General features: G+C 37.7%; 2 protein-coding genes across 8 annotated transcripts in view; one reads left to right on the top strand and one right to left on the bottom strand.

Annotated features, from left to right (window-relative positions):
* Positions 1 to 21,919, bottom strand: part of RALGPS2 (Ral GEF with PH domain and SH3 binding motif 2) — a 115,167-nt gene that overhangs the window by 37,990 nt on the left and 55,258 nt on the right. The window lies entirely within an intron of this gene.
* On the top strand, positions 1,569 to 20,946 carry ANGPTL1 (angiopoietin like 1). Its single transcript, XM_072932964.1, has 5 exons — positions 1,569 to 1,977; positions 8,431 to 9,286; positions 14,909 to 15,102; positions 16,639 to 16,909; positions 17,884 to 20,946. Exons 2-5 carry the CDS (start codon positions 8,461 to 8,463, stop codon positions 18,069 to 18,071), a joined length of 1,479 nt encoding a protein of 492 aa, XP_072789065.1. The 5' UTR covers positions 1,569 to 1,977; positions 8,431 to 8,460; the 3' UTR covers positions 18,072 to 20,946.

Here is a 21,919-nt window from a genome sequence, read left to right on the forward strand (position 1 = left end):
ACTCCATTTCTTGAACTTCACCTGTTTGTCTTAACTAAGCGAAGCATATCCTGACCAGCTCTGCTGTTCAAAGGGATTGGTCTGCATCCTTTGCATCTTTCACAGATATCCCAATTTAAAAAATGACATAGACTTAAATAATATTATTTAAGAAGCTTGCTGTAGTAACGGGGAAATTTTAAAATTATATTTTACTTCACCTCTCAGCCTTGTACAACCAAAATCATAACAAGGATTTTGGCTTTACAGGTGGAAGACTATTAATACAACCTCACAAGAACAGCAGTTGTGTTTGTATAGCACCTAACCAGTACAGTCCTCAAACGTGAGCTGGGAAACTCTGGGCATCCCTCCAAAAGCAACACACACGCACACACGTGTGTGCACACACACAGAAACAAATTAAAATGCTTGTGGTTGAAAGGTGACATATAAAAAAGTGAATAAAAAGGTATTATACATGACCTGATATACTACTAAATCTCTCAATTTTCTGTTCTGCTAGAAACAGTTTGCTAAAAACCAGAAAGGATAATCAGAAACATCAGGTAGTGGCATTTAATTGCTATGCTACCTAAAGTGCATAAGCTGTCCTGAATCTGAATTTACTAACCCTTGTCCTAACAAGCCTTAAAAATCCCAAACCCTCTCAGTCTTCCACAGAACGAAGTAAATCATACTTATTAACTATATTTAAGGAAATTCCCTGTAACAGGCACCTGCACTATTATGCAGGATTTATAAATCACTGTATTTGTGGAATTACCTCTGAATGACTTGTACTGATCTTTTAGCTAAATCAAAAACAAGTCTTCTGCAAAGAGCAGTTTTCTAAACCCATTGGATGCATTTCTATGAAATCTAAAATAATTTTGAAAGCATACAAGGGTAATTTTCTTTCCACTGTAATTGACACTGCCTTTGTGAAGAAACCAGAAAGATCAATGGCTGTAAATTGAATGCACTCAAGTGCTGGCTGAGCATGGACAGAACCAATCCCAGATCCTGTATTTCTTGTAGAACGTAATCTCTGTGGCTTTTGCTACTTCTAACACCAGTCAGATGTTATCAAATATTCTGATACCTATCCAAAGCCATCACACACAGAGTTCTAACATTTTCCACATGTATTGGAGAATTCATGCCTTTAACAACTGGAACTGTTTCTTATTAAGTGAACGTCAAGAATTGAATGCGACATTCTGTTGAACATTCTTCTAGACTACAAATGCTTCATTTTTCCTGTTGTATCCAGCCAGGCTGCCCCTTTTATTCCCAGCAACACAAATCGAGTTTTATCAGCCTGAAAGAATCTTTCTTCTAAATGAAGCCCAGTACTGTAATAACTTGAAAGGCATCTTTAGGCAGCATAGTAAAAATGTTTGATTTGTAATTGCCTGCTGAACTCTTGCACAGTCCGTTGCCATATGGTACCTCCCTTTTACTGGCAAACAATCTTTCCTTGTTCCTAACTTCTCAGCCTCCCTACCCCCTCCTTTTCTGGAGGGTATGGATAGGAAATCCGAAGGAGGAGTTTCTTCTGCTCTCCGAGTGCTCATGGTGACATCATAGGTGGGCTGAACGGCTGAGCCGAGCGTGTGTTTGTTTAAAAAAACACTGTCCAAAAGTGATGTATATGGAATCTGGGTCAGCTGTAGCTGGTTAGAGCCCTTCTGCATGTGAGAATTAAACACTGCAGTTTCAAAAAACATCTCTATCTCTCTCCTGGAATAACGCATACTGGAGCATTACTTTTTTCCTTTTTTTTTTAAACTGATTAGTTAGCTTGGTTATCGTATGGAGAAACCCAATTCCTCAATACAGCTTGGATCTAACAGAGAAAGACAAAAGCAGTTTTCAGCTCCAGCTGCAGATTAACACTCCACACCATCGGGTAATATAGGAAGCAAAAGCAATTTGGCCTCTGGATTTTCCATCTGCCACAGAAGCAAACCAGCTGGAAGACTTTATTTCTTGGTAAGTTTTAAAGTTATTCTTACTTACATATTTAATTTTGAGCTATTTCTGAATGCTACATGCATCTCCCTCAACATACAATTGTGAAGAAACAAATCCCTCTCAGCCTGAGAAACATTTGACAACTAACATTAAGACTCATTTTGTGGCATTTGGTAGACTTTGGAAAGAATTTTAAAAAGGCACTGCATAAGAGCACAGACTAACTTGTTCCAGTTGGAGGGATGAACAAATTTCGGTTGTTTAGCTGTATTGTCATCCACAGTTACAGAAAATTAGCACTACCAGATTCTTTGCTAAGCATGTAATTTGGGTACTGTGAACATACTCATGTGAAATTCTGATCCTACCAGAAGGCAAAAGCCAAAAATCCTATCGATTTCAGGGCAGCTGGATTTCACCCAACACCAGAGCATAGACCTAGCATTACTAGAACTAGAAAATGGATACCTCAATAAAACCACTGTGAAAAGTCCCAAGCAAGTCAATGCACATCTGTAAGTAGCAATCATTGTCTATCGTTTCAAGTATGTTTTTATTTATGGTGCTTCTGAGGAGTTGAAGTTGCCTGAGTCCCAGAGCCAAAAAAGAAGCCAGTCAGACACTGATTCAGAACATAATCAAGTTTTTAGCACAATCAATTGTGGAGCTGAAAATCCAAAGAACTTGCTGCAACAGGTACTAATACCTTCCTTATTTGTACCTCAACTGAACTGCATTTTGTTTCTAAATAAAGATCCATTTCATAAACATGAAATGCAGTGTACAAAGCAACATTACATTAAGTGGAAAATTGAGGGGTTTGTTACAGTTCATTAGAGGAAGGACAGGAGAAGAATGCTGTTGCTAATCAATGATTCAAACAATGTTGTTTACAAACAGAAGAAAAAAGTACAGATGAAAACTAAAAAATATTTGCTTATACATAGGAAGAGCATAGAAAAATTTCTGAATGCTGACTTGGAAATTAAAATACAGCAGATAATCCAGAACAATGTAAATGAACTTCAGTGATGTATTTGCATTTAAAAACTCAGAGCTGCCTGACACAGTAAGGGAGAATGAAGGGGCTGATGCTAAAAGGAGAGAAAGTTTTACAGAAGACAAACTTAATTAAGATTTAGTAGCTACCAGAGGAAAAAAATCTGAAGCAGCCTTGATAAACAAGAAAGAGGTGTCCTTTCTAAGTTTTTGAGCCTGTTTCCTCACTATCCTTTTGTGCTGATTTACATAAGGAGAAGAATCATCTAAACAACACCACAACCCCCCTTTGAAGCACATAATATGATTTGGACACCAGGCTCCATTCATTCATCAACAGCCAAGGGTTTGATTTACACTGCTTAGAACAATTCCTAAATCTTCCACAAATGAAAACAGCTGAGTCAATAATTTTAAAGCAATAAACTGGCTGTATACAAGGTTTTAACTCTCTCTTCTTTGCTGCCTTCCAACTTTAATAGAGTTCAAATTTCAAAATGTTTGTTTTAAAACAAATAATGAAACACTAATATTATGCTGCTGCCAAAAGAATTATCTGAAGTACAGTAAAAAAAATACACTAGTTGAAATTTTAAAAGTACTTACTAAAAAGAATGGAAATTCTGAACCTTTAAACTTTAGCAGTAACTACATGGCTCTGTTGGGTTTTAATTATTGTTTTACTGGGCTTTGTTTTTTGTAATGTGCCCTACCAGTTTGGTCCTTAAAATTTATACATCAATGAATGAAGTACAAATTCCTGTAGCAAGCGTACTTAGTATCTTCAGTATTTGTTCTAAGCAGAACTCTGGAGCCCCAAAATCACACATTTCCAAACACAAAATGCACCACTGCATTGTACCTACCTGTTCAAACAGTGCAAACACACACAGTGGCTGCCAACAAATGCAGAGGAACCCCCATGCTAAAAAACCTTCACCAAAAAATCTGCAAATGCCATGAAATTTTGCTGTGCCTTCAGAATATCTACTATGACAAAATTAACAAATCTCTTCTGTGGAGTATTTCTAGGAAGTCATCATTTTTAAAGGGGCATGTTTTTCATGACACTCAAAAACCCCTGAAGATTTTTAGACTGCCTGTCCTAAAAGGAATCAGATTCATGGCAATCTCTGAGAAGTAGAATTCTGTGACTCAATACATCACATATCTGATGAACAAAACCCAAGAACATATTATTCCTGGATCCCAGTCAATACAATTGAAAATAATCCTGTTATTTCAGCAGAGGCAGAGGGACTTGCCGGAAAAGCAATTGTTTATACAGGGAGAAGGAGCTTATTTAAATACAGACACATACTGAAATCCATGGGAACATTTCTCCTATAGGAAGAGGGTTTTCCCCACATTAGTATTACTTCTAATGTCATGGACTCAGTTTTAAGCTAAAAAAATCTACAAAAATCCTCACTTAGCCTGTGCAGACATAGGGGAACACAGCTGGGTTTATTGATTTCAGCTGCTAAGGCAAAGCTCAACAGAAAATGCAGTCTGTGTAACATCAATAACAGAACTCCATGATTAGCTGGTATCATGGTTAGGGCATCTTTAGTCTCAGGATTGTAATTTACTTTCTTAAAGAACCCAGTCTGTTTCTCTTCCTTTACACGTAAGAGGGCACTGCTGGCATTTATCACTTGACCATATTCTCTTAATAAATATTTGGAATAAAGATAAGTACTCATACTCCATTTTCCATACAAAGGGAATCCTATATTCCCATTTATCTGCAACAGCTTTGTTACATTCACCCATACCACCCTACACTGCCCAGGGAGAACGAGCCTTTGTCAGCTCTGGAAGAACAGATTTCCAGTTTGTGTTGTGGGTTTCCAAATTTTACATCCTGCTGAACATGAGTCACAGCAGTACAATGAAGTACAAATAGTTTGTTGTGCAGAAAGCTAAAAAATGCCAAATATATACCAGCTTCCCCACATCCCCACTCTTTACTTGTGATTTAAATATTTCTAGGGGAATAACACAGTCTGTGTTACAGCAGTTAAAAAGAGTAGTTACTGGATTGTTTTGCTCTTTTAAATTGGAATTTTATAACTTTAAATACTTTTTAAAGTAATAAATCAAAAACTAATTTTGAAAGCCAGTTGGGGTTTTTTTGCATAGGGATCACTCCGGAAAAAGAAAGAAATCGGAAGAAATGGCACTAAATATAAAATGGTATTGAAGCCCTGTCTACAGCTCTGAGTGTTTCTGACAAGCTGATGAAGAAGCTTGTGTTGCTGTGAATAACTGCACATTTTCTTCTGCAGAAGCCATAAAACATCAGCAGGCCAGAACATACATAATGAAACCTCTACTGAGATCTGAGACCCAAAACTGGGTGGCACAGAAACACAACAGAACCAGCTAAAATGACCGTTTAGTCTAATCTAAAACCAATGACATTTTGATAAAGAGTTAAATAACGTATTTCAAAGCAATGGTATCTGTAATCACAAGATACTTGCTGCATTTCCAAGGTCTGCACCAGCAGCCCCACTCAGCAGAGGTGACTCCAAACCTGCAGGGAGGGTTGGAGACTGGTTCTGTCTGAGCTGATCCCTAAGCCTCAGCTGTCTCCTAACAGTTCTGCCACTACCTAAACACCTAAACCTAGAAATCCAGGACAAAATGTGTCTGATCTAAAATCCCTGAACTATTTCCCAACTCTAACTTTAATTTGTCATTTAGGTCTTACATATTAGGCTATCATTCTGGGATACTTTGGATAAACAGCTCCTATTTTTTTAAGCTGCTTGCCCAGAACATCAGGAAATTTCTGAAACAGTATTTTCATTTCCTTCTAAGCTGATTAAAACTCCAGGTAAATATCTTGCTCAGAACCTATTATTGTATAACAAGTTAGGCATTAAGCTGCTCAAACCTGACAAGCAATATTTTAAAACATTTAATTTTTTCAACATCAGCATTTCCATGGAAGCATATACGTTCCCTACCTGGTAGATTCTCAGAAGGAACTCATCCCTGCTTATCTGAATGCCTCAGTTCACTACAAGATATTTCTAAATTTCAAATTCTAGGGCATAATCTTATGCAGCTGCTGGATTTGGCTATGCTGTATTAGACCCTTTAATTAATTTAATGGTCTGACAGCACATGTATAGACACAGAGCTTGAAACTTTAATACATGAGGGCAAAAGTTCAAAATGAACACATTTAATATTAAAAGAAATGCAGAAAGCAGACTGCAGCAGAATACATGGCTAGAATGTGGACTGTGTTGCAAAGTGCTTTGTTTTGAAAGAGTCATTTAAGTTCTATGAATTTCAGAGGGAAAATGTGCTGCTGTGGGGAAAAATCCCCAGCCATTCATTATTTCAGTAACCCTGTAGGGTCTTTAAAAGTTCCCAAGAACTAAAATGTTATTCACTTTCTTGGACTATGAAGTACCTATTACACACTATGAAAACAGCAAAATACTGGACTTGCACTATGGCTTCATCCTCAACCATACGCCACAAAGTCTCTATCCCTAAGTCTGCAAATAGTAAATGCAAAAGTACCAAAAATGAGTTAGGAGATATAAAGAGGTTTTAAACTTCAGGCAATTAATTTAGCTCATCTTTGTCAAATTAGAAACCATACACAGACCAGTTTCCCATGCATTCCCCATGATGCATGTGAACATTCAACCTAATGAACTACCAAATCTGATCACTGTCCAAGTGATTAATATTTTAAATGTCTGAAACTACCAAAGAAAAACACACAACCAGCTCTGGAGAAAAGTGATACCTTTTCCTAACTTTTTTTTCTTTAAACAGAAGTTACAGTTTCAGCAGAGAAATATTAACAAAACTAAAAGTTTTGTTTTTGATTAGACACAAAAATACCTATTACTACAAACTAAGCTAAGTATTTTAAAATAAACTCCTCAAACTTATGTGCTCCATCCATTTATGCAGGGTAAGAAAAGATTTTTAGTACGTGTTAAATGTGTTTTCTTCCCCTTCTGGAAGCAGGGTTTGCAATACAACCATCAGACAAACAAAAAGTTACCAAACATTTAAGCAGAATTCCTAGCTCTAACTCCTCATTGCATGTACATCATGGTTTAAAGCTTGTAACCACTGCTCTTAGTGAAGCCAAGAAACCAAGACTTGACAGGTTTTCTGAGGCTGAGCAGACACCATTTTTTACAATAATATTAAAGCCAGTAAGGGACCTGGGAAAAGGGACCCGACCCAAAAGTCACCTTATTATTTGTAATGTGAATGTAAAGGAAGCAGCACAGCTCTGCTTCTCCTCTAGGATCACTGCATCAGGATTGCCAAATACACTTCAACTTGGACCTAGCAGGAACAGAAGGGTAATTAACTTTCCCTGCTCTTACTGTATTACTCTTTGTAATTATCCAAAGGCCACTGTAGAAAGGCTATCCAAAGGCTGGCAAAAGGAGTCTGGAAAGGAAAGCCAGATCAACAGCTGAGATAAGAAGAGTTATCTGCTTCACAAAGCAAACAAACCATAAAAAATGAAGGGTTTTTTCCTTATTTAAGTGCTACCTTTACTTATCAACTCAAATTTAAAGCCAAAAAACAAGTCTCAAAAACATTCCCAGATCTTTATCACTTTAACTCTTTAGAGTTAAAAGAAATTCCTAGTTTTCTTTAAAAGAGGAATGAAACACTTAAGTATGGTATTTATAATTACAACACACCAAATACTTCAGCATTATTTGAAAAAGATGTTCTCAAACATACAAAAATAGTGTGACAACAATTCTAAATGTTCATCTCAAGGCAACTAAATACGGACACATATGCAGAGCAAAGAGTGTTCTAATCTTCCCTTACAAATTCAAAGTACTTGAATAAGTAATTTTTGATGTTTGCAACAATATCTAATCTCCTGTCTAAACTCATGTCCAAAAATAGTCTTAAAGATGCGTTTTTCAAGTCTGCTAAAACTGTGTATATATAATATTGAAAAATGAGCATATATATAAATCAGTATGTATATACTATTTAACAAATTATACATATATATATATATAAAGCTAAACGAGGAGCAGAAAAGCTTATACAATTCAAATTCCAACATTTATATAAATAATTTCATCTCCCTACTTCCCTTCCAGGAAGGTATTCTGCAAGCTCTCCATGTTGCATAACCTCGTGCAAGTAATTGCAGTGAGCAGAGATCTGAGCAACCTTATAATGGAGTGCAGCACAGAATCAAACCACAACAGTGTTTCTAAAAACTAACCCATTGCAACAACTCCTTTACTAAATCCTGTATCTAAATTATAGTGTTTCCTGCTCAAAACAGCCAGGCAATCTAATGGAATCTAAGCCCAAGGAAGAGATTCCAAAGGTTTGGCTACATACATGCAAGCAACGCAAACCCACCAGTTTAAGTAGCTTAAAAGTCCAGGAGCTTTAGTTATGCCTCTGGTTTAATGACTTTATCTTTTATCTGTTCAACAGGCTCCTCACAGTCATCACACTTGCTCTAAAATGAAGATATTGAAGTGGACTTTGGGTGTCCTGCTGTTCCTGCTGCTGTCTATCGGGCGCTGTACGGAACAATCCACGCCGAACAAAATGCCCCAGCAGAGGCAGCCTCGTGCAGCAGATGGGGGAGAGGAAGGGAAGAAATGTGGTTACACCTTCCTGGTCCCAGAACAAAAAATCACAGGGCCAATCTGCGTGAACACGAATGACCCAGGCACTGGGAACAGGAAAGATGAAGTCACCAGGATGGACATTGAGAACCTGAAGGATGTGCTGTCCAAGCAGAAGCGGGAGATCGACATTCTGCAGTTGGTGGTGGATGTCGATGGAAACATCGTGAACGAAGTCAAATTACTGAGGAAAGAAAGTCGGAACATGAACTCTCGTGTGACCCAACTGTACATGCAACTCCTGCACGAGATAATTCGCAAGCGCGACAACTCGCTCGAGCTTTCCCAGCTGGAAAACAAAGTCCTTAACGTTACAACAGAAATGCTCAGGATGGCAACAAAATACAAGGAGCTTGAAGTAAAATACGCAGCGCTAACCGACCTGGTGAACAACCAGTCCGTGACTATCTCGCTGCTGGAGGAGCAGTGCCTGAGGATCTTCTCACGCCAGGACCCCCACGGGTCCCCGCCGCTTGTGCAGGTGGTGCCCCAGCACATCCCCAACAGCCAGCCCTACACTCCCGTCCTGCTGGGAGGCAACGAGATCCAGCGAGACCCGGGCTACCCCCGGGACAGAGACGTACGGCCACCACCCGACCCCGCCACTTCTCCCACAAAGAGTCCCTTCAGAGTGCCACCCCTGGCTCTGATCAACGAGGGTGAGTTACCTGTCACTATTTATCTAACCTGAGATCTCTCCACTTCTGAGGGTAACTGTCCCAACTGCTGGATCCTTTGCCTCTTTTTTGTCAGGGTCAGGATTAAAAGTGTGAGACAGCTCAGATGTTTATTAGTTCTTATCTGTAATATATTATTAAGTGTGAGTTCTACAGCTCTTCACTCTAACAAACTAAAAATGGAGCCATATCTCTCTGTCTACAAGGCTTTTTAAGGATAAACTGCCCAATTAAGAAATTACACCTAAATTATTTTTACTTTTGACCCAATAACCAATCACCCATGACCCACAATGAGGACTTTTTTATCCAATTACACAAAACCACTGTAACCCTTGGAGAAGAAGGTGAACAAGAAGGACCAGCCTCTGCCCTAAAACCTCCATCTTGCTTTATATATATATTACTATATTGTAAAACATTAAACTCTTATGTTTTCTACCATGTGACATTACACACTTCTATTTAAACTCCATACCCACAATCCCAGTTCTACCATTCGATTTTGGAAGCCTTCTCCATGGCCTCAGGTCAAGTGCAGTGCTCTCCTGGGGGTCAGTGCCTGTCAGCACAGAAAGTCTAAAATTCTCACTAACCAGGGCTTCAACACCCAACCATAGAAACAGAAGGAAGAATTTAAAGTACTGGTACAGCTTGCTCTTGCTCCTGATTTTCTCCCCCCCTTCTACCTCCTAGGGAAAGCTTTAGTTTGCCAAATGGCCTAAACCTCCCTAAGATGAATTTGTTGAAATGGCTGATACTCAGAGAACAATACTCACCTTCAAGTCACAAAGTGTTGGGGTTTTTCTCTGCAGCTGGATTTGAGTTATGAAAATATGAAAATTCAGTATTAGCATAAACTTTCTAACATTTACCCATTTCTTTGATGATGCCTGATTGCTACATGTTACAGTAGCTGGCAAGAGTGAATAAGAGGAAGTAATTAATCATAAACAAATTAAATAACTTCAAGTTTTTATCCTTTATACTTAACATTTGTCAGAAGAAAATTCTACTAGAAGAATTTTCACCCTTCTATTCTGCTTTAAAATGAACATCTAAATCAACCAATACAGTTATGCAATGAGTCTCTAAGTGTTTAGTTGAAATATTCAGGAGTGGTAAGCTTGAAAGGATAATTGAATCAAAGCAGGATCCAATTAGAGGAACTCAGCTTTGAAAATTTAAAATCAGTAACTACACTCCCAGTAACCTGTTGTCAGTAGGGGATGGCAAGTTAAACTAAAACCATAAATATTATGAAAATACATTCAGGAGACTGTATCCTATCTTCACGTGTTACATTCTTTAGGTCATTAGAAAAATTCATGTATCATTAGGAATCAAAATTAGTGACAAGACAATTAACTACCTATCAGCTGCACTGAACTATATTATGTTTCTCACTGTATTGAAATTATGACAGAATTGCTATTTCAAAAAAATTCAAGAATTCAGAAAAACAAGTTTTTCTCAGACATCTCTTTGAGTGCTTGCTGTTGGCTTCTGTTAGCACAGCAAAAGGGTTTGGTGGGGGGTTTTTGGTTTAGGTGGCTGTTTTGTTTTTGTTCCTTTCAAATTGCCTTTAGTCACAGCTGAAAGTTGAACTTGGTTCTTAAGATGAAGCCAAACATTCATTTGTGACTGTTCTGCAGCATTACACCCAACCAGCTGCTGATGTAAAGAACAACTATTTTTATTCAAGGTCTGCAGAAAATTCAGGCATGAGCCCAAGCAAAATGCCAGATGTCATGTGAATTTCAGTGGCACATCATGACAGAAAGGAAACAGTTCATATCAAAGCATTGCGTTGATGTCTGGTCAGACAGCACAAGTATAATTCTAAAAAAAGCCATGACTTCCTGCTTCCCAGCAAACCCTCGCTTCCAGGTTCTGTTCTGAACACATCTTTTTCTCAATCAATACACGCCTGCTGCACGTACAAAACAAGGCAACAGCACTAAGTATTATCCTCTGAATTATCTACCCTGGTATTCACTGACCCCTCTACCCCTAGAAGGTGAGAGTTTGAATCCATTTTTGGGAGAGAACACAAATTTTAGGAAGCTAATTGTAACATTATTCACCTTCCTTTAATACTAGATTTTTGAGTTGGAATTTTAAGTGTTCCTTGCAGTGCTTCGGAAAGGGAGGGTTGAGAATTGCTACAGCTGGTAGAGCACCAGTTATCAAACCAAAATTTGACCATTCCAACACAATGCCCACTTACTATCCCTGATGTTTAAAATGAAGTTAACAGATTTCATGGTGCACAGAATCAAAACTATGTCACAGAAGAAACATCCTTATGGTTAAAATATAAACATTTTTTATAATGTATAAAGATGTCAAAAAAGGCCAGTGAAAACCAGATGGTCCCAATTATGAATAGGCCTGTTAAAGACTGATGTCAGAGTAAATACCTGCACCTCCTCACAAATACTTGTATGCAGCAGATGGGTCAGAAAGGTCAATGTGCACCTGAATATTGGGAGTGGAGAATAAAATGCAAAATATATGGGGAACAAAAGGATGAAGTTCTGTTTTCTGAGTATGGCAGTTATTTTGTATAAAAATTGCTCTAAAAATTGAGGAAGGCTAATGTGGTCACAGACAGGATTATGAGCCTGGATCTGGACATACCTGTGAATTATAGTTGTCATAATTACCTTAATATTTGGAAATAACCACTGACCCCCAAAATTACTGCCGCTCTTTTTGCAAAAAGTAGTTTCAAGTAGTTTAGTAGTTAAGTAGTCAAGTAGTTAAGTAGTAGTTCAAGTAGTTTCAAGTTAGTTAAGTATTTGAAAATTTGACACTGCCCCATATAATAATTTCTAATACCTCTTGGTTAACAATACATCATCTTTTTTTAAATATATGTCCAATTTTATTTTGGACTTTTCCTCTACTAATGCCTTGAAAATCCTCTCTATGAAGCTTACACAAGCACAAGTTCTGTATCATCTGCTCAAGATAACATTTGGCATCTCAAAATGGGATTCGGCCATCAAGTTATCAAGCTTTCAACTTAAAATATTTAATCTCTTTCCTTCTCTACTTCATTTAATTTAGCATAGAATATGATCTGCACTAAATCATACATCTAAGCCACAATTTTGGAAGTGAAATATTTAACAGATCATCTTCTCAGAGTATTTCTGACTTATCACTCAGTCACTTATGTCTCAGTGACTTATGTAGACAGACTATTACAAAAACTAGATGTGCATGAGATACTTACATAAACTATAAAGTATAGTTTAGGTGTTTCTAAATTATATGTGAAATATAGTTTATAAACTATATGTACTTACTTATATAAATTATAAAACTTGTAAGATTTTAAACAGAAAACCATGTTTTTTTCATCAATCAGACCTCCACCCACACCAGCACTGTAGAGAATCTCTCACTTTCACAAACCTCAGTATTCCCACTGAACAAGATCAGTTCTTATAATATGAACATGAAATAATTATAACTAACAAAGAATTTACTTCAGTAAAAAGATTCAAGGCTATACACCAAAAATTATGGGATATGTTCGATTTCCTTATATTCAGAGCAGAAGTCTCTTTACCACAACATTAATTTGTGTTAATACATGCAGACACAGCTGAGCATCAAAGCAGATGAGTTGCATCCTGTGAACCTAGCACCAGCTGAACTCCAGAAGTAACCCAAGTACTATACAAACAGACTGGTACAGTTCTATCTGTCTTAAAAACTACTTAAAATGACCCCAAACATCTGCTTGGTCTCTCATGGTAAAAAACGAATGCTCAAGTCCTCCTCCAACAATAATCATGTGGGATAACACTCAGAAAACACCAGATCTAATTAAGCTATTCTTAGTGTTCAATTAACGTTACAAAATAGAAGGTTTATTTGTTTATACTTTTCCTAAAGTAGTAATTGTTTTACAAATATACTTCTGGAACAACATCCCTATTTGGTTATAGAGCACCCAAATTTATTTCAGACAGATCAAGGAAGGGGAATGAGACCCAGCTTAGTCCAGGAAATTATCTATACCCTAGACAAACTCTGGGAATTTAAATTGTGAACAAGAGAGGGGGGGAAAAGCACTTGTATACCAAAGCTATAGTATTTATTTCCTAAGGTGCCATTGCCTGCACTGGAAGAATGACAAAGCCATCCCAATCCTGACAGTCCAGAAATATTTACAGCAGCAGCTCAGTGCCCGTGACATTCCTGTCACAGCCACAAGTTCTGAGTACTCATTAGATACACAAGCTTCATGCACTCTAATTACGCTTTACAGATTTCTTGCTAATTACATATTGTCCAACTTGCAACTACTACCTGAAAATCTAGGAAAAGTGTGATTTTCAACTTGCTTTTGTCACATAAGCTTAATCTGCACTAAAGTTCCTTCCCCTCAGCCTCTACTTTTGATTAAAGAATAACCTCAGCAAATTTCTTCTATGCTGTTTTGCACATGAGCTGTTTCTGTGACTGATGGGTTCTCTCTGAATTTCCAAGAAGATTTGAGAAAATAAACTCTCTAGAAGAAGAGGAAAGCTGTAGTTTCTTTTCAGATGTGCTGAGTTTTCAAATACATTTAGGGTATCCACCACTAACTAGTCATCAGAACACTTTGCTTTTCATTAGTAAATTATCGGTTTATCTAAACCAACTGAAGTAATGACACAAACACTTTTTTTTTTTTCAAAAAGGAAAAAAAATTAAATTCAGCACCAAAAATTGAAAGGCAAACTAGGCAAAGTTTTCAGAGACACATAAACAGCATCCTTCTCAGAAAATTACCAGATGGTCTTTTCTAAGTATTATTTGTAAAACCACCATTCACATGGACTAAAACAGAGCTTTCAAGCAGCACTCACACAGCAACAGGAATTTTGTGCAACCACAGCCATGAGAACAAATATGTGAGTCCTTTTAGTCGCTCAGAAATCCTTCTCCATTCCTTGCTTATTTCCTTCATCAGTATCCATCTACACACATCACATCAAGCTGACACATAAAACTAAAGAAGAGTCCTATCCACAGTTAACAGCCTAATCCTCAAACTGGCTAAGTACATATCAGCAGAAAATTATGCAGCATAAGAATTCTCTCTAAATTCCATGTCTGTAGACTCTGGCAGTGAGTATTTCTAACAGCAGCTCTCAAACTACTTATATATTCAGAAATAGGTAGGGTTATCCTGGGTTTATTTTGGTTTTTATTTCCACCAGCTTGAAACTGGTGTGCCAGAAAATGAAGGAAATTGATCTCTGCCAAGAGAAGAAAATAATTAATGAAAAAAATCATAATGTTTCTCAGTATCAAGATCTGGAGTATAAATCTTTGCCAGCAGACAAAAAATCAGGTGTTGGTAACCAAAGTCCATCATTTATTTAGCAAAACAAAATTTTTGTTCTAAAATATATGGAGAGAGGATATTGACATGTTTGTTTATATATACAATTAATCTCAGTCAGGAACTTTTTGCACTGTTTTCCATGGTAGGTTTATACCTTAATTGAATTCTTGACTTTCCATTACAAAATATTCTTGGACAATGGGCACTGCAACCAATCTTGAAGGCTTACAGTATTTTTTTTTTCCCAAAAGGTCCATTCAAAGACTGCCAACAAGCCAGGGAAGCTGGACATGCCAACAGTGGGATTTACATGATCAAACCCAAAAACAGCAATGAGCCAATGCAACTCTGGTGTGAGAACAGCCTGGACCCTGGAGGATGGGCAGTTATCCAGAAGAGGACAGATGGATCTGTCAACTTTTTCAGGAACTGGGACAGCTACAAGGTAAATTCTAGAATGCAGAAAATCAGGGAGAAAAGAAAGATAATTGAAAAGAGTGATCATCCCTTAGAGGCAAACATGTTTCAGTGAAGGTAAATTCTAGAATGCAGAAAATCAGTGAGAAAAGAAAGATAATTGAAAAGAATGATCATCCCTTAGAGGCAAACATGTTTCAGTGAGAAGGTCCCATTTCCCTCTGTGCATAGTTAACTTTGTATGAACCAACCTGCCTGAGAGAGCCTGGGTTTGTAATGCACAACACAACTATTCTAGACAGTGGCTGGGAAGTCATTTATTACAAAGTTCTAACTGAACACGTGATTTCTATTAACACTGATAACTACAGTGAGTACTTGTAAAGCTTAATTTGTCTCCCTTATGAAAAAGCAAACTCAGCCAGTAAAATTAATCATTTAAACACATGAACAGATTTGCTGGATTGGGGGCTCAACTTAAAAATCCTTCTAATAATTAATTAAAGGAAGTAATTTCAATCTATTAGAAACCTAAAGATGTCAGGCTGGTGAAAGGAAACACATTGCTGTGTATTACTATGATATTATGCACTAGCAGGCAGAATGCTAGGATGACAAGAGGATGCTGCTTTGGAGGAATTACATACTAAATGGGAAATTTGAAAATGATTTAGTTGGGGTAATAATAATAGTAATAATAATTACATATAGGACAGAATTAACATGAGGATTTTTGCTTCTTGCATTCTTGGAATTTTGTGATTAAAATATTAATCCCTAAATCAATAATAACTAAAACAATTATTCAATAATCAAATAAACAAATAATTATGCAAAGTCTTTACTTCTAAGAGCAGTACATGGTTTGTTTTGGAGTTGTTAAATGTTATAAAATGATTTAAGGTAGTTATAAAGTGCCTTATAAAGCAATCATAAACATTCTGAACCTAATGCAATACCAAACCCTAACAACACTGTTTTACTTGGGGAAAGCAGACAGCAGATAGGAAATATCACTTCACAGCTACTGTGCTGATAGTCTGTGATTTGAAAGCAAAGATGTCTTTAAATTTAATTTATAATAAATCCTGTAAAGAACACAGAGGAATAGTGTAATTAAATTCACAGTAAAAAACACCAGTTGCAATGCAGAAGCAACAAGAAGTTATTTGCCTTGAACATTGAGACTGTTGATCCATAAATACCTATTTCAAGCTGGAATTAAAACCTAAAATTCCTTTATTCACCCATTATTACAAATCCCCTTAGCTTTGTCAAGAAATATTGTTCCAGTTTCCCTATTCGCCCATCCTTTACCTTAAAAAGAGGAGGACAGCAAGAATAGAGATGTTTTGCCACCATTTATGATGCTGGCAGTATTTCATGCGGTTTAGCAGTCCCAGTGCAGCAAAATAAAGCACTTAAATGCATGGGTTGAAGTTATTCAGAAGTTTAAAGGCTTTCAGTACCCAAATTCCACTGTTTTATCACACTCCTGCTGATGAGTGTTTCAACAAACACAGAAACCTAAGCTAACAGCACCTTCCCATCTTCTTTTGCACAGAAAGGATTTGGGAACATTGATGGAGAGTACTGGCTGGGACTGGAAAACATCTACATGCTCACCAATCAGGATAATTACAGACTCTTGATCGAGCTGGAGGACTGGAGCAACAAGAAGGTGTATGCAGAGTACAGCAGCTTCCGCCTGGAGCCCGAGAGCGAATTCTACCGCCTGCGCCTGGGCACGTACCAGGGCAACGCGGGGGACTCCATGATATGGCACAATGGAAAGCAGTTCACAACACTGGACAGGGACAGGGACATGTATTCAGGTAAGCAAAGCAGTGTGGCTGTGAAAAGTGAGTTAAGTGTGTCCCACCAGTGACACCACCCCCAAAAATACAGCATAGGATTAAAAAAGGATGTAAATTCTGATAAAATAACGCTATTGGAAGATGCTTTGAATCAATGATAATAAAAACCACATTGGCAGGGTCCCCTTTGAGCCCCTACATCTGCCAGAAATTCAAAATATATCGCCCACACTGACAACACTCTGCAGGAATTTTCTGTTTAGCTCTTCACTTGCACGTGTCTGCAATCAGAGTATCTGTCCAGGTGACCTCTGAGTAGTGCTGCTGCCACACAACCACCAGGGACTAAAGCCTCTGAAGAGCATGAAAGGAACTGCAAGTGTGCAGAGGTTTAGCTGTGTACCAATACTTAAGAAAGGGGCCCATCATTTCATTTTTGCACTCCTTAAAGCTCCCTTTTTCTCATTTCCAGTTTTTCCCTTGCAGTAACAGGAAGCTTGGAGAGTGCAATACTTCAGCTGCCTTTCCTCAGCTGTCAATAACCATAAAGCTGGACAAATCCTGCAAACTCTTAGACAAGCCTGTAACAGTAAAAACACAAGTTACAAGCAACTCTTTGTGGAACCGTGGCCCCGCGTGCTGCTCAGGGCTGTATCAACTCACATTGCTTCCACTGGAGTATTTCTAAACAGCACATAATCCAAGTTCCTTGGGTGTTAGCTCATGGACAAGCAGTGCTGGCAGGCTGAGAAGAGCTCTCTCCTTCATTTTCAGTTGTCACATTAAAGACCATGTCAATAACATCCCCCTCCAGCAATAGCTGCTGTTACAACAGAATTCATAATTTAGCAAAAACAGCAAGATGTGACCACAACAGGCTATGAAGTACTTCCAAGCTGCCTCTGTGAATAAGCCACAGTATGAAAACATTTAGTAAACCTCCATTTGCACTGCTTAAAGCTGAAGCTCACCCTTGTCCTTCTGTTCCACAGGAAACTGTGCTCACTTCCACAAGGGTGGCTGGTGGTACAACGCGTGTGCACACTCCAACCTCAACGGGGTCTGGTACCGAGGGGGCCACTACAGGAGCAAGTACCAGGATGGAATATTTTGGGCTGAGTACAGGGGAGGTTCCTACTCCTTGAAAGCAGTTCAGATGATGATCAGACCTATAGACTGAGGAGGAAAATCCCACAGTGCTCCCATATAAAATTCTCAGTGTTTGAGCTCCAGAAAAATAAAATATTAGTTTTTCATCATTATTTTGCACAATCTGCCCCTGCAAAAAGCAGGTCTACAGTTTTCCTGTCTTCTTTCCCCTGTCATGTTTCCCCCTCCTTTATTAGGACCCTTCTCTACTGTGACAGACAGTGGTTTTTTTTAAACACACATTCACAAAAGCAGATGTTTGTGCTTGCAAAGCATATTTATCTTTTTTTTTGAAGATCAACATGCTTGATGTTAACAGTTAAAACTGGTAAAAAATTCCAGGTCTTTGACAAGATATAAGCTTTTCCAGTTCAAAAAGCTTATGCTTTTTCAGGTTAGCTCAACCCTTAAATGTAAATATGTGAAATGACATTGTCTTGCTTTAATGTGAAAATTGATTAGTTATTTAACAATTTATTTAAAAATGTTGGTATTACTTTCAATGAAAAATATGACTTCACATTACTGTTTGATATTTACTCCAAGAACCTACATAAAAATTGGAGACAGTTTAGCTTTGCCAGCAAAGAAAGATTTTTGCAACAAATAATTATTTCAAAATGAAGAAGCAATTTTAAAACAAAATTTAAAAAAAATTCTTAGGGAATTCTCTACACTGCTAAGATCTGCAAGTCCTACCTTCTGTAAAAATTTAGGCAAAATGTTCCTTGCATAAGAAAATTAATTGTATGAAAATTTGGATAAACCTGAGACAATCAAATAACTTGGTTTTTTTTTTTTTTTACTTTCAACCCTCATATTCAAGCTTTCTAATTAAACTTTGAACTTAAATGGCAAAACTGAAAGTCCCGGTATTAAAATTATGACTTGAAACTTCCCTGCTCCAATTAGGAGTGATGAGGGCTGACCAAGCATTCACACATAGTCATTGAGATATGAGATATCCATCCCTGAATATCAGAAGTTTTCCTCCAACACAGCTTCCTGCTCCCACAGTAAAATAAGGGTTAGAAATCAGCTCTGAATGTGTTCTCCCTGACATCCCAAACTTGGGCTGCTCTTATGACACACACATTTCCCTTCCCTTACACCCATATAACTTTTGATACTGCTTAAACCAAATTTTAGCTTCTAGATATTAGATTTCCACTGGAATTAATATGTAATTTAAGAAATTAAATAGAAAATACTTTCCCAATATTTAACAAAAGCTATACCATATACTGATTCAAAAAAAGATATTTCCAAAATCAGATACAACCAAAAATTCACTTTAGGTACCAGAATCTTTCTTCTGTTATATAAAATTATTTTATAACTGCACTTGTAGCCACACAGGTTGCCTGATTTAGTTTTGTATTATGTAAAACTGAATATGCTGTTCTGCACTGTAATCAATGTGTTTGTTTAGCAACCCATATGTGCCTTCAGGATTGTAAGGAACTTTGTCCTTGTTTAAAGTAAGAAACCGTAATAGCTAAAAGAATAATCTAGTATTATTGTTATGTTAAATTAGTCATATCAATTACTATGCAAAGCCTTGTATGTAATTCAGAGGAGAAAAACCAGCATTTTGCTTTCAGAATACACCCTCTGGAGCAGAGATAAAGCTTCATTGATAATGTATGGCTGCAAGGCTTGTAGTTAAATCTTTGGTCAGAGATCAAAGCCAACCAGTTCCACCAATATTTAATTGGGGTTGGCAGCGGTGGGGAATCAGTCCCAGCATATTCCATTCCCAAATTCCAAGAAGTTTAACTGACACAAATGTTTATGATTACAATTCTGAAATTGTTTTTCATAAAAGGAATATTTGTTTGTTACAAATATCATACAGACCTCATTGATTGAGTGTCCTGCAAATTTTTTTTAAATTGCAAATGCTTAAAATTCAGACTGTTTATAGCCTGTCCTTTTTTCTCTATGGTAGCTGGATAGAAGAGCAGTTCAGGTAAACTTAAAAAAAGGAAAATGCCCTCCAAAACATTTCTTTAATGATCACTTCTGACAGCTTTTAGTTCATTCAACAGACATATTTCCTCTCCTTGGCAGAGAGCATATTTTACCCCATGAAGATCTTGCCTGCTACAAAAACAGTAACAGTGTTTGTTTATTCAGTGCAGTCAGTGAAAGGTGTATTTTGCAGAAACCCCAAAGTCAAATTAGCTTGCACTCGGCCTTTTAATTAAATCTTATATATTAGACATCTAAAAAGTGAGCCTTCCCCAATTTAAAGCTGCAGGATGACATTAACTAAATATTATTATAAAATCCACCCAGAAACCTGAGACTGTACAATGCTGTCCTCAGAAAGGAAAGATTTAATTAAGTTGCCAATTTAAGATTATGAGGAAGGAAAGCATAGCATGTCTTCTTCAGACTGGTTCATACTCTGTACAGTAATTCACTTTCAAGTGAATTATTGCACTTTCAAGTGCTTGCAACTTTATCAGGTTGTAGCTTTTGGGCCAAGTTTTCTAAGCAGGGTGAATGACATAAAAAGTTCAATGTTTTCTCTCACACCTTTTCTTTTGAAAGATTTTCAAAAGAGTCTGTAGCATCCCCTGGGCTTCTTTTGCCCTGGGCATTCAGAAGCAGTCTGTCTGGGAGGGATAAAGCCTTCACCATTCCTCTACCATCAGGCCAAATTGAACCAGGCGGACCTCAAGAAAGCTCAACTTGTATGAAACCTGAAGCACAGTTTTCACATCTATTTCCAAACTCTATTGCAAGCACTATCACTGAAGCAGCTGAATATTCTTCAGATGAATACTTAATAACCTGTTTCCAGCTTTTGTCTTTCTGGATATCACTCCTCAAAGACAGCCATAAGAAAAATATCTCACAAGGTAGTACTGCTTAGTTAAATAAAAATCTTACTTTAAGATACGGCTCAGGTGTTTCATTGTACAATCTCAAATAGATCAGAACTCTGGGATGAGATTCCCTTGGAGAACAGGGTTTTATTCTAAGGTGAAATATAACATCACATACAGAGCTCCCATTTGTTCTGGCTGCTTCAGCTGTCTGGGTGATGCAACACTGATAACATATCCCACACTGTGTATCAAGGGCTTGGTGCTGAAAATATTCAGTGGTGTTGCAGCTTTTCACACGCACATTTAAGTAGGTGAGTCCACACTGATGATGTGCTGCTCTCACCTGCATTTCTAGAATTCTGGAATCACATCACAATTATTGCTGCAAGAAGTTGAGAAACATTTTTATTTCCTCCCCCTCTTTAAATGTGGAAGCACATCATTATCTTGTCCACAGAGGGTGAGCTGTGGAAGTAAGACAACAATCTGTACTTCTGTGGCTCTGCTCCTATTGGCAAAGCCAAGAAAGCATTTCAGCTTTTTCTTATCATGCCAAGATGGCCATAAAAAAACCCAAACTATACCCACATCTGATATTTGGCTGCATAAGGGTGAAACATTCATCCTTGAAATTGCAGCTGAAATTCCTTTATACTCACTTTCCCTGTGACCTTCCAAACATAGGTGTCCACGACCAGAGCTTCTCTAGAGGGATTTGCAATGGCAAATTTAATTATGTGGCAAGTCTGATGCCCTACACTCTTCCAAAGAGCATTTTGAGGGAGTGTGGCAGCTGCTGGCTCTCCCCACATGGTGAAGAAGCCCCCACTCCTCCTTTTACCATGAGAGGGAATGGTCCTCCTGAGGAATCCCTTCCCTGCACATCACCATTTCCATCTGCAGACCTCTAGGTAAGCTTTCCTATGTGTTTTAAACCAGGAGCAGCACTACTGCCTTACAGAATCTTATAGCAGAAGTATTCCTTTTAGGAATTGCAACCTGTAACTGATGAGCTTAAAACAGTAAATCAAACAATCAA

This window comes from Taeniopygia guttata, chromosome 8 (genome assembly GCF_048771995.1).
Source record: "Taeniopygia guttata chromosome 8, bTaeGut7.mat, whole genome shotgun sequence".
Classification (NCBI taxonomy): domain Eukaryota; kingdom Metazoa; phylum Chordata; class Aves; order Passeriformes; family Estrildidae; genus Taeniopygia; species Taeniopygia guttata.